This window comes from Nannospalax galili, unplaced genomic scaffold (genome assembly GCF_000622305.1).
Source record: "Nannospalax galili isolate Female #2095 unplaced genomic scaffold, S.galili_v1.0 scaffold461, whole genome shotgun sequence".
Lineage (NCBI taxonomy): Eukaryota > Metazoa > Chordata > Mammalia > Rodentia > Spalacidae > Nannospalax > Nannospalax galili.
The window spans coordinates 4,139,007-4,151,626 of record NW_008349975.1 but is presented as its reverse complement, the minus strand read 5'-3'; the positions used below and the strand labels follow the sequence as shown (position 1 = coordinate 4,151,626).

General features: G+C 37.8%; 1 protein-coding gene across 1 annotated transcript; it reads left to right on the top strand.

Moving 5' to 3' along the window:
• Positions 1 to 1,163: 1,163 nt before the first annotated feature.
• Spata4 (spermatogenesis associated 4) lies at positions 1,164 to 11,687 on the top strand. Its single transcript, XM_008847169.1, has 7 exons — positions 1,164 to 1,381; positions 2,200 to 2,329; positions 2,726 to 2,844; positions 2,944 to 3,164; positions 9,083 to 9,193; positions 11,278 to 11,292; positions 11,563 to 11,687. Exons 1-7 carry the CDS (start codon positions 1,164 to 1,166, stop codon positions 11,685 to 11,687), a joined length of 939 nt encoding a protein of 312 aa, XP_008845391.1.
• The last annotated feature ends 933 nt before the right edge of the window (positions 11,688 to 12,620 follow it).

The window sequence follows — 12,620 nt, the reverse complement described above, 5'->3', positions numbered from 1 at the left end:
AAATCATTTTACTCCTTTAAAAATTATATTCATTTAGAGTATGTGGGGATGGGGCACACACCACTGTGTGCATGTAGAGATCAGTGGACAACTTTGTGGGAGTTGGTTCTCTCCTTCTACCAAGTGAGTTTCAGTGATCGAACTAAGGTAGCTAGGCTTGGCAGCAAGTATTTTAACACTCTAAGCCATCTGTACAACCATATACAAATTCACATTGGTTAGTTTATTAATGAACATTCAAAATACTGTTATATAGAGCACCAGGCATGCTTTATGTCATATGTTATATAATAATCAATATGCCATGTTATATTATTGTTATAAAGATTTTTAAAGTATCTTAATAGTTTCCTTGTATAACTATTTCATCTATAATTGACCTGCCCACCCTGTAATCATTATTTTCTACATCACTTGCTAATGAATTCCAAGTCTCTAGATCAGTTCCTGTCATATAATAAGGTCTCGATAAATACTGAATTAATGTGTGAATGAATCATACAGTAAATATTTAATCTATAAATTGTTTTAAAATAAGCTGGGCGTTGTAGCACACGCCTTTAATCCCATCACTCAGGAGGCAGAGGCAGGCGGATCTTTGTAAGACCCTGTCTCAAAAAGACCAAAAAAAAAAAAAAGAAAGAAAAAAATGTGATTCGAACAGATCTTATGATTGAACTTGATGTAACAAAACAAATAGGTATGCTATACCGCTACATTTTAAAGAAATTCTTTTTCAGCTGGCTTATTGAAACAAAACCCAGCCGCCCCCCAAACCCCCAAACTATTCCTGTTGTCTGGGACTTTCTCAGAACCCTCTTCAAAATGCTTAAAGGAACATAAACATTCGACTGGAAGCTCCTTAAAATATCAAATTTATGAACCAGGAAACAAAAAGAAATCTCTCAGTTTGTTGCCAGTGAAGCCAAAAACTGAGATTGGAAGCCCAATTTAGGGCGTTAAGTTCCCCATACTGTTGTTCTCATTCAAAAGTCGAGAGATTCCAAATCCCAACCCATTGCTTGACATCCTAAACCTCTGGAAATGGAGAGGGAAACCCAGATCAACAGCTACCACAAAGACAGCTGAGGCCGAGGCCCCGCCCCTTCCCTGCTTCGGTTCCATCCCTTTGCTGCTGTTGCCATAGACACCTAGAAAGCGGGATGGCTGCTGCCGGCCAGAAGGAAGATAGCTTAACTCTGCCGGCGGTAGCCCCGTCCAAGTCACCCTCTCTTTCCTCATCACCTGTAATTCCCATCTTAGTGAAGCCCAAGAGGTGTCTTGTGTATTCGCATCCCGCGAAGAGCTCCCGCGTGTCTCGCTGTGTCCTGCGCTGGCTCCAGGGCCTGGATCTCAGCTTCTTCCCCAGAAACATCTGCAGGTGCTGGAGCAAGCCAGACTGCGCCCCGCCCCCAACCCTCCCCACTTCATGCCATACGATATACAGCCTGCCTGAGACTTCAGCTCAGGGTCCCCTAGACTTTGAATTGCCCTCCCTGGCCTGGTTTTTGTTCCTGGTCTACATCTAGTTCACTCTCCATGTAGCGCATAAACGGGAAAACAACGCATGCACGCGAAAACAGAGCGTGAAGCTTAAGAGAAACCCGATGAAGCATTTCGTTCATTGGTTTATTCAGCCAATCATTAAATTGTAGGCTTAAACTAACACGGAATGCTTTGGTACTACAAAATTCCTGAAACAGTCAACGATCAAGGGTTCTTTGTATAATATTAGTGAGGATCAATTTGCCATCCCTTAGAAATGGCACCTAGTTTGAGCATTATCTGAGGTTTAGAAAGCTTCCGTTCAACTGTAGCGGCCCTGACGTTATTGGCAGTTAATACAGAATGCGAGCTAAATTCCATGAAAATGAAGACCATGGGTCTTTTGCAGGAAGAACTCTGGTTCACTAATTTTGGGAATCTGTTTTTCATACAAACGTGTGTGTAACCTACATTGCTCATTTGAAGCACCTGGGAATCTTGTTAATGCTGGTAATTTGAATTTGTTAAAAGCACCAAATGTTTAGACAATAATTTTAGCAAACTGCTTTACTACTGTAAATCCTTCTCAGAGCAATGACCCATGACAAATTTTCCAAGATACTTTATCAGTATGAAGTATTAAAGTTCTATTAATTATAAAATTGGCAAATTTATATTAACTACACTTTATTATTTCTTATTTTTATGGATCAGGGATTTTTCAAATGGCTATTTGGTTGCAGAGATATTTTGTATATATTACCCCTGGGATCTTAGATTATCATCCTTTGAAAATGGGACATCTTTAAAAGTCAAGTTGGATAACTGGGCACAGATAGAGAAGGTAAATTAGCAAATTAGCATCCCCTTGCCTATGAATTTTGTTTTAGAGAGTGTGCTCTGCATGGATATTTATGAGTGTGTCTGTGACTATGTCTAGGTTAAAATGTTACTAACTTGACAGCCTCCTTCACAAACTGCAACGTTTATCAAATTCTAATTGTTTATGTCATGAATAGCCTATAAAACTGAGTATATGCTAAGTAACATAGGATATAATAGTAGTTTTCTTGCAGAACAACAGTGTATATTGTTAACGTGTTAAACATAAAAATTTAGCTCAGAGAGGAGGAGTTACTGAAGTAAATTCTAAGTATTTGACTATTTTATAGAATTTTTAATGATGAGAGTATTTTCTTTCTATTATTCTTCCTATTCTATATTATTTCTATATTTAAAGTTTCTCTCAAGAAAAAAAATTAAACTACCTAAAGAACTAATCCATGGAACAATTCACTGTAAAGCTGGAGTGCCTGAAATACTGATACAGGAGGTTTACACTTTACTAACACATCAAGAGTAAGTGATCTGAAATTTTCTAGAAATTTTAAGTTTTGAGGATATACATCTCACTAATGAAATGTGGCTTGTCAATAACATTTTGTTTCTTATTTCCAGAATTAAAAGTGTACAGGATGACTTGGTAAATTTCACAGACTACAGTTACCAGATGCGGTTGCCCCTGGTTCCTAGGTCTACAGTTTCAAAGTCTATTAAAGATAACATTAGATTATCAGAATTACTAAGCAATCCTAATATGCTCAACAATGAACTTAAAATTAAGTTCCTTTTCCTTTTGCAAATGTTGCAAAGAAAATTAAGCAGAAAACTGAATCCAGGTAAGTTTTCCCTGAAACAGGTGAGTTCTTCTAAAATAAATGAGGCTAGTTTTGAGGCCAGGTTAAAGAAAAGCCTGCAGTGGGCTGACATTACTGGAACAATTTATCTCCCTATGCTTGCTTTTCTATGGAAGCACAAGTTACCAGGGTGTGCTGGATAGAGTTAGCTGTCAACTTGACACACTTGGTGGAGAGAACCTCAATTGGGCAATTGCCTCCATTGGACTGGCTTATGGCCATGTCTGTGGGATGGGTATTTTCTTGATTTTTGAGTGATGTGGGAGGGCCCAGTCCACTGTGTTGGTGCCACCCCTGGGCAGGTTGTCCTGTATTGTATAAGAAAACAAGCTGAGCATGGGCTAGGGGAGCAAGCTGGTAAGCAGCATTCCTCCATGACCTGTGCTTCAGCTTCTGCCTCTAGGTTCCTGCCCTGGGTTCCTACCTTGGGTTCCCTCAGTGATGAACTGTAACATGAGAGGTGTAAGCCAAATAAACCCTATCGTCCCCAAGCTGGTATTGGTCAGAGTGTTTTGTCACAGTAATTGAAAGCAAACTAGAACAAAGGGGGATGGACACATATTTTTAGATAAAATAATTGCCAATCTATTAATATAAACTTATATGGGAAATAAATTTACTTATCAACTCAAGTAACTCAAGAGAAAGGAATATTTAAGAGTCAAGCAGGTAGGGAGAGCTTAGATTACCATGATTCAATTTGGATGTTGTTTAGGAGAGAATGGTCAGAGGTATTTTTTTTCCTTAATAGCCTTGTTACTATGTGGATGGTAGGGCAAACTTTCCAATTTTAAAATTTACTAATGTAATTTAAAGCATACAAAGCTTATTCCCTCATTTCCATCAGTTGTCCAGGCAAGTAGCAAAGTAAATGAAAATGATATTCTATCTCCACCTCTATCTCTGTCTGTCTTATCTCCCTTGATTCCAGACATCTAGAGATCTCGTCATTTCAGTGGCACACAAACTAGTCAGGAAAATATATATCTCATTAGCATTTCTGTCCTTTGAAATACATTTCCTGAAGAGCCGTTTTCTCTCTGCTTCCAAGAGGAGGAAGGCAGCAGCTTCAACTCTTCTACAAGCTGTGAGGGATAATTTGGGTTTTGTCTTCCCTTACCAGATTCACTTTTAGCCTCCTGTGTTTCTTGTTCCTCTTTCTTAATTTGTTCTGCTCTCTGGTTCTGCTCTTTGATTTGTGAGCAAAGAAAGTATACAGGTTATTAATTCTCTTGTAGGAATTCATATTAAAACATCTATTTCAAACATTAAAATTTTGCTACAAAATATATCATACACCCATATATATAACATATGAATAATTTAAGGAAGCCTAATAAACAGTGAATATGTATTTGTGCAAGTTTATGCAGTTTAAGAAATGTAGTATTACCAATACCTTTCCCTTTCCCTGTTGGCTCTTGATTGAACTCATTGCACTCTCCTCCCAGGGAAACTACTGTCTTAACTGCTTTTGTTTATAGTTTCCTAGATTCAAATGAAGTTAAACTATGAATACTATATATATTTTATACTTGGTTTCATTCACTCACAGACGCACATACACAGGTATGTGTATATAATTTGTGTACATATGGTAGTAGGGATTGAACCCAGCTCTTGTACCTGCTAGGAAAGCTCTCTACTACTGAGCTATATCCTCACACCTTATGTATGTTTCTAAATTTTAGTGAATTTTATTGAACTTTATAGTACACAAAATGTCTTCACATCTGTGTCCTAATCTTTGATAAGTAGAATTGCTACACTACATTGTAAACAGGCTTTTGAAGATATAACTAAAGCATGGGCCTTAAAAGAGGAAATGAGGGGGCTGGAGAGACGGCTCAGTGGTTAAGAACACTGGTTGCTCTTGCAGAAGACCCAGGTTCGAATCCCAGCACCCACATGGCAGCTAACAACTGTCTATAACTCCAGTCCCAGGGGATCCAACAGCCTCTTCTGACCTCCACTGGCCTTGCACGACATGGGTGCACTTACCTACATGCAGGCAATACACGCATAAACATAAAAATAATAAAATTTAATAAAATGAAATGGGAGCTTAAAAAAGGAAATGGATGAGTCTAAATCACTTGAGCCTTCATAGGCAGGAATCTTTATTTGACTGGAATTAGAAAGACACAGCAGGAGACTGTTGTCCGGGGGACATAGAAAACATGAAATAGTATGCTTCTAGGAGAAAAGAAGTATGTTTGGCTTATGGCCAGCGGAGAATAGGGAACTCCAAACATAGATGAAAAGACATAGATTCTGCCAGCAGGTGGAGTGAGCTTGCAAGCTGATTCATCACCAGTTTCCTGCTGATACTTAAATCTCATTCTTGCAAGACTCCAAGAAAAGGATTCAGATTTCTTTTTTTTTATTTTCATTTTATGTGTATGAGTGTATTGCCTGCATATGTGAGTCCATGTCCTGTAATGCTCTCAGAAATCAGAAGATGGCATTTGGATCCCCTGGAACTGGAGTTACAGATGGTTGTTAGCCACCATGTGGGTTCTTGGAATCAAACCTGGGTCTTCTGCAAGATCAGTCTGTGGTCTTAACCACTGGAGGACTCACATTTCTTTCCTGAGACAAAAGGGGCTATTATAAATACTTGTGGTAGTACCACTTTTTGAATGGTCTATTCTTGCCCCGTTGCCGGAGTTCTCTCGGGGTCACTTGCACTATCAGATAAACCATATAACAAACTTTTATGTGAATTTATTATAGTTTATACCATGGGGGTGGGGAGTAAGTCACAAAGAGACAAACAACTGTCAGAGCTGGCCATTCCAGATCCCAAGCGTGCCACTCCAGATCGCTTCTGCACCTCTCCCTTAGTCACCGCTAGCTTTCACCCAGGCCTCATGGGCCTGTAGTCTCGCTCCAGGCCGGCGAATGCCAGGCCATTCATTCTCGCGTTCCCAGTGTCATGGCTCCTACCCAAGATGGTGCAAAAAGCCCCTTCTCCTGTGGCTAGCTCTCCACAGGCAATTCTCCTCAGCAGGCCCCGCCCCTTGGCAGAAACAGGCTGTCCAGGACTCACCCCCACTGACTCATATGCCTGCTTAAGCTACAGCTTCTGCGTATCTAGTCACAGGAGCTCTCAGTCCACCCTTGTCTAAATGGGTGCTCCACAACACCCAGATTTATTTATAGATCATGAAGTTCCCAAACTTGTCCTTCTATGAAGTGACCTGTTGAATGGACCTTGGTTATTTGGTTTGCATCGACTTCTCCATTGGGTCGTTAGTATCACCTATTGTTAGGTCTGGATTCACCTCTATCATAATTGTTTAAGCTTTTTATTTTTCACCTTTTCTGTTTCTTATTTGCCTTTTAGTTTTTCATTTGGACTGAATACTTTCAAAACATTTTCTGGTATTAATTTTGAAAATTTTCAACTCTTCAAGGCTAACCCAGAAATTTTATTATGTAATTTTTCTTAGTCTAAAATTAATCTTTGTCCTCTTCTGTAAGCTAAGAAAGCTAAGAATACTATGATCAAGTTCTTAAATTCTTTGTCAAGCATTTTACTGTCTGTTACTTTAGATGTTGTTGATGTTGCTGTTTTATTGTGGGATCTTTTGTTTTGTTTAGTTCTTATCTTTTTGGATAGTGCAATCTAGGCTGTCTTGGAACTCACTGTGTAGCTCAGGGTAGTCTGACTTCCATGGTGATCCTCCTGCCTCATCCTTTCAAGGCTTATAATTAATGATATACCACTCACAAATAGATTACTTTTATTATTTATTTATTTAGAATAATATTTTTATTCTTTGTCTCAAAGAATAAAGTACATTTCATACAATGTATTTTGATTATATAAACCACTTCTACCACTCTATACACCTAGCTTCATGTCTCTTTTTTTAAGCATGTAGAGTTCAATTTATGTTGTCCAAATACTCTTGGGTGTGGTTCTATTCCCTGGAGCATGGTTGACCTACTATGGGTCACATCCTTAAAGAAAACCAACTCTCCTTCCCCTAATTTCCAACAGCACCTCAGCTAGGAGTGGGACTTCATACCCACTTCCCCACTCCATGCTGGGATTTTATCTAGCTTGAACTTGCACATATCTTGTGCATATCATCACAACGTTGTGTGTTCATATGTGCAACTTCTCTGTTCTGTCTAGAAAACACTGTTTCCTTGTATTTATCTAGTGCCTCTGACTCTTAAAATCTTTTAGGCTAAAAACTTGCTGTTTTATTCAATTTAAAAGCTCACCTTTGCCATCTGGATCTCATTTACTTTTGGGAAGAACTTCTCTTTAGCCATGAGCACCTTTCTAATTCTTGAGTAGTGTTATATTTCTTGTGTTGATTCTAAAAATTTTAGTTATTGTATGATATGTGTATAGTGACATGGGAATATCACGATGCTCTTACAGTGGTCAAAGGGCAATGTCATGGAGTTGCTTCCACATTTACTTCAGTTTAGGGGATTGAACTCTGACCATCAGGCTTCCATGGCAAGTGCTTTACCTACTGAGCCATCTTACTGGACTCATTTTGATTCTGAAGACTGTTGACTCAAAGCTTCTTATATATTGCCAAAGTACCTGATAGTAATGCTGGTTGTGAGAATGTTATCGATAGTCTGTTTCAGTCTACGAGGCCATGACTCATGAGTAGGAATAACCTTAGAGATGGAAGAACTACAGGGGGGAAATGAACTTTAGGAGTGATGAAGAGAAATAGCCTAAGTGCTCAAATTTACAAAATTAGTTACAAAACATTTGAGAAATGGAAATAATATTGCCACTATTTATAGTATGAACATAAGTAAAATGCAATGGGTGTTGTAGAATTTAAATTAGCTGCAGAATAGATAAAACTAATTTACAGTGATAGCTGTCAGGACAGTGTTTTCCATGTAGGATATTTTCTGGGAGACAGTGGAAGGATTTGGGGGTACTGGTCTTTTTTTATCTGGGTGATGGTACCCTAGGTGTATTCCAAAAAAGATCATAAAATGAATTAAACTTATAATTAATTTTCCTTTTTAGTATAAGCTCTTGAATAAAACTATATAAAATCTAGTTGGAGAGGCCAGTTAAATGGTTTCGTGGGTAAAGTTTTTCTCCAAGCCTGGCAACCTATGTTGGATCTCCTGATCCTACAAGGTCAAAGGAGAGAATCAACTCTTGAAAATCATACTTTGATTTCCACAAGTGGACTGTGGCATGCATACTCCACCCCCCGACACACATGCAGACGTGTGGGGGTAGTAAGTAAAAACAAAAATGAAATAAAACCCTCTTAAAGGGAAAAAATACTTATTTAAAGTAACGTTTTAAGGTGTGATAACTACTTTGTGCATCAAAGATTATGAGGAATTGGCTAGTCAGTTAGGGTAAAAAGACCCCAAAGAAAAGTAGCCAGTTTCTTGGCTGAAAGTCAAAATGTCCTTGGGCATCTTAGCAACTTACAATGTTTCAAAGGCCAAAAATGTCAAAAGTATTTAGGAGCTCTTACCTAATCTCTAAGAAATTGTAGGGTCACCTCTTCAGAGGGGGAGAAAGAAAGAAAGAGAGAAAGAAAGAGAGAGAGAGAAAGAAAGAAAGAATGAAAGAAAGAAAGAAAGAAAAGAAAGAAAGGAAAAAAAGAGAGTAGACAAGCTTTTCAGAAAAAGGTGATGGGGAGATATGGGAGGTTGGAGGGGACAGAGTGAGCATGGATTTAATCAAAACACCTTATGTGCATATATGAAATTCTCCATAAAGTTTTTTTTAAGTTAAAAAAAAGATTATGAGCAACTGAAGCAGTATACTCACACCACTCTAAAGAATATGATAAAAGAGGTGTTTAGATAATTTCCTTAATTATTAAAAATGTCTTTTTTGATAATTCTATCATGACTTAAAAATTAACTTTTATATTTTATAGGATGGTTTGATATCAGACCAACAATAGGAGAAATTACAATTGATCATCTTCCTGTCGACTGTTTTGGACGCAGAAACAAAGGAAAGGTTTCAAGGGAAAAAGCTGTTTTACGTAAGATTTTAGCTTTTTGTCTGATAATGTGGGTTTTTAAAAATTGTTCCATTAAAGTTTTAGAATAAGTTAAAATAATGGTCTGAACCAACATTCAATCTAAAACCCTTAGGGTGTTGCTGTTACAAGTAGTGCCACAGGCAAAGATCTTCCAACCCTAAACTCCTGAAACCATCCAAGTTCTCCAGTTCTCCTTTATCCTCAATTATGTGTCTGAAACATGTGACACTGTGGGCAGAGTTAAAAATCTCAGTTCTCCTGTGGTTGGATGATCAGCCAGTCTGGAGGCATATTAAGATACTTGGATTTCTGAGCTGGGCATGGTGGAGCATGCCTTTAATCCCAGCACTCAGGAGACAGAGGCAGCCAGATGTCTGTGAGTTCAAGGCCAGCCTGGTCTACATAATGAGTTCCAGGCCAGCTGGGGATACAGGGAAACCCTGTCTCAAAAAGACCGAAAAACAAACAAACAAAACCCCCCAAAGATACTTGGATTTCTGGACTTCTCCATAAGTCCAGAATGTCGCCCCAGTATGGGGACACTTAAACCTTGTTAATCCAGAAAGCATTTGAATTACAGCAAACCACAGTTCATGGATAACATTCAGCCTGCCACCTGCTTTTTTGTGTCTCCCAAGTTAAGAACGGTTTTTATAGTTTTAAAGGTTGAAAAAAAAATCAAAGCAGTATTTGTAGACACGTGAAAATGATATGCATGTTTCTGTTTTCATAAATGACCAAGGAGATGTCCACACAGGTTTGTTTTCTGCTCTATAATACCAAGGATGAGTAGTTGTCCAAGAGATTTTATAGCTCACAAAGTAGAGCTGCTAGATTTAGCTAATTAGAACCAAGGTAAGACAACGTATTTTTTTGTTGTTTTGAAACATAGTCTTACTTCATAGCCCAGGCTGGTTTTAAATTCATGACCATTCTCCTGTCTCAGTTCCCTGAGTGACTGGATTACAGAGCTATGTTGCCAACAACAGATTTAGTTTATAGTTTTTCTCCATTTTTTTTTTCTTATTTTGGTCCTTTTTGAGACAGACCTTCCTGTAGCCCCAGCTGGCCTGGAACTCACTATGTAGACCAGGCTGGCCTGGAACACTGAGATCCCCTACCTCTGCCTCCCAAGTGCTTTGATTAAAGGTGTGTGCCACCACGCCCCCCCCCATTAGTGTATACTTTTACTTAAAAGAAAATGCTTATCTGAAATATAAATTTAACAGAGTATTCTAACAATTCTGCCATATATTCTAAAATATTCACTGCCAAACCCTTTACAGAACACACTTGTTCAAGTCTGCTATGAAAAGTGTTTCTTTCAGTGTTACCAGAGCTTTTAATGGGGTAGGACATATTCTCTTGTTTCCATCAGATCAGATAGAGCAGATCTTCACTCCAGTGGACATTTTTGTCTATCCAAAATGGCTGATGGGTTTATGGAGGGAAGGTTTAGGAGGCTGATGAGGGTGGGTGGTAAACACAGTTGTCATGTTTTATTTCTCTCAATTCTGTTCTAGCCTACTTGGATTATTTTACTCTAGGCACACAATTAATTAAATAATGGTATGATTTTAACTTTAGTAATTGAATGTATGAAAAAAAATTAAATGTCATGTTGTTTTAGTTAAATTCTTTTAAAGGATTTCATTTCAGTTTTTGATGATTAATTCAGGTTAGCTCTCATAGACAAAGTTAATGAAAAGTAGAGAGACAAATACTAGATGTAGAGACTTATTATTTAAGCTTGGTCAGAATCTTACTGAAATTATAGGCTGTCCTCTTAAACACATTAGTCAAAATCAATAACACAACAGGCTGTTACCTTTGTTTATTTAAAACATTTTTTATTCTGTTTGCCTAAATCTAGGGTCTAATAAAATCAAGGGGCAATGGAAGACAGATTGTTCTTTTAGTTGCCTTAGGCCCTTCGTATTAGAACTGAGTGACCTAGAATCTAGGTGCCCAGTTTGGATGATGTAGTGTAGTCAGAGTTCCATATACTGTATTATGAGGCATGTATATGCATTTGCCAAATCTAAATGCAAAATTGCCTCTGTTGCCTCAGCTGCTTTCTGAAGCAATATCTAAAAATAGTTGAGTCATATCAGATGCACCAAAGTAAGCCATGGATATATTTAGGCACTGCTGGTGACTTTTAGAGGATGTAATGTTTATCTATTTATTCTTATCCATGACTACAATAATGCGTGATTTAAATATTCTGTTTCCTAGGCATTGAGACTGACCAGTGCTCAGTCTATTATTATTCTGCATGCTTGCTATATTAGAGACACTGATAGTGATGTGTTTCATACCTTGAACTAATTCTAACTTTGTTACTGTGGACATTCTAGGACAACCAGAGAATGGTGGTACTCCACAGAGGGAAATTCATGTGAAGCAAAGTGGGAAACCTTCTTGTGAATCCATTACAAAAGCTATCAAAAATGTGAAAGAAAACATGACCCATCAAAAAGCTTTGAAGTAGTGATGTTACAATGTCTTACCATGTACAGGGATGTAATCACCCAGTCTTGGAGAAGTTCAATAATAAATAAATTGGTGTCTTATCCATAATTGGACCAATGAACATTTCTTTTTGATGTGATTCAACAACTATATTTATTTAAGATCTATGTCAAGCACTGCTGAAAATACAAAATCAGATAAATTAGTACATAATGACAAAATAAATTTTAAATATACATTTAAATATAATTCACCATGATGAGATAGAATTCTTTCACATACATTTTATAGGAGTGGCGAGTCCACTTTGTATTTTCCTCATTGGAAAGTGAGCTTCTGCTTTGTTCTGATGTTACGTATTTGAACTCATTAATGAAATTTTATTCTGAGAGATTCTTATTATATTGGCCTATAGAAAATCTTGCTCAGCTCTATGGATATTCTTAATTTAAATTGCTTCTATATAGGATTACCCTCTTGCTGATAATGAATTATGGGAAAAGAAAATCATGTTTTTCTTAAAATTTGTTTCTGATGTTTAAGCCATCCACATACTTCGGCTTGAAAATTATTTGTTGCCTCCATACCTTATATTTGTGTGTGTGAGTGTGCACGCATGTGTGCATGTGCATATGTGCACATATATGTGAAGTTCTATGTTGGTCCTAAGGTGCCATACACCTTAAGTATTTTGTTGTTGTTTTTTTCTTTTTTCTGACACAGGATCTTTGACTGGCTTCCCATGTAGCCAGATTGGGTGACAAGCAGGCCTCAGTGGTCAAATGGTCTCACAAATGCATGCCACCATGCCTAGCTTTTTTTATATCAGTTCTGGGGACTGAAATCAGATCCTCATGCTTCTATGGCAAGTGCTTTACTGACTGAGCTGTCTCCATATCTCCATATCTCCATATCTTTACAGAAGGGAAATAAAAAGCATACTGAGATCCTG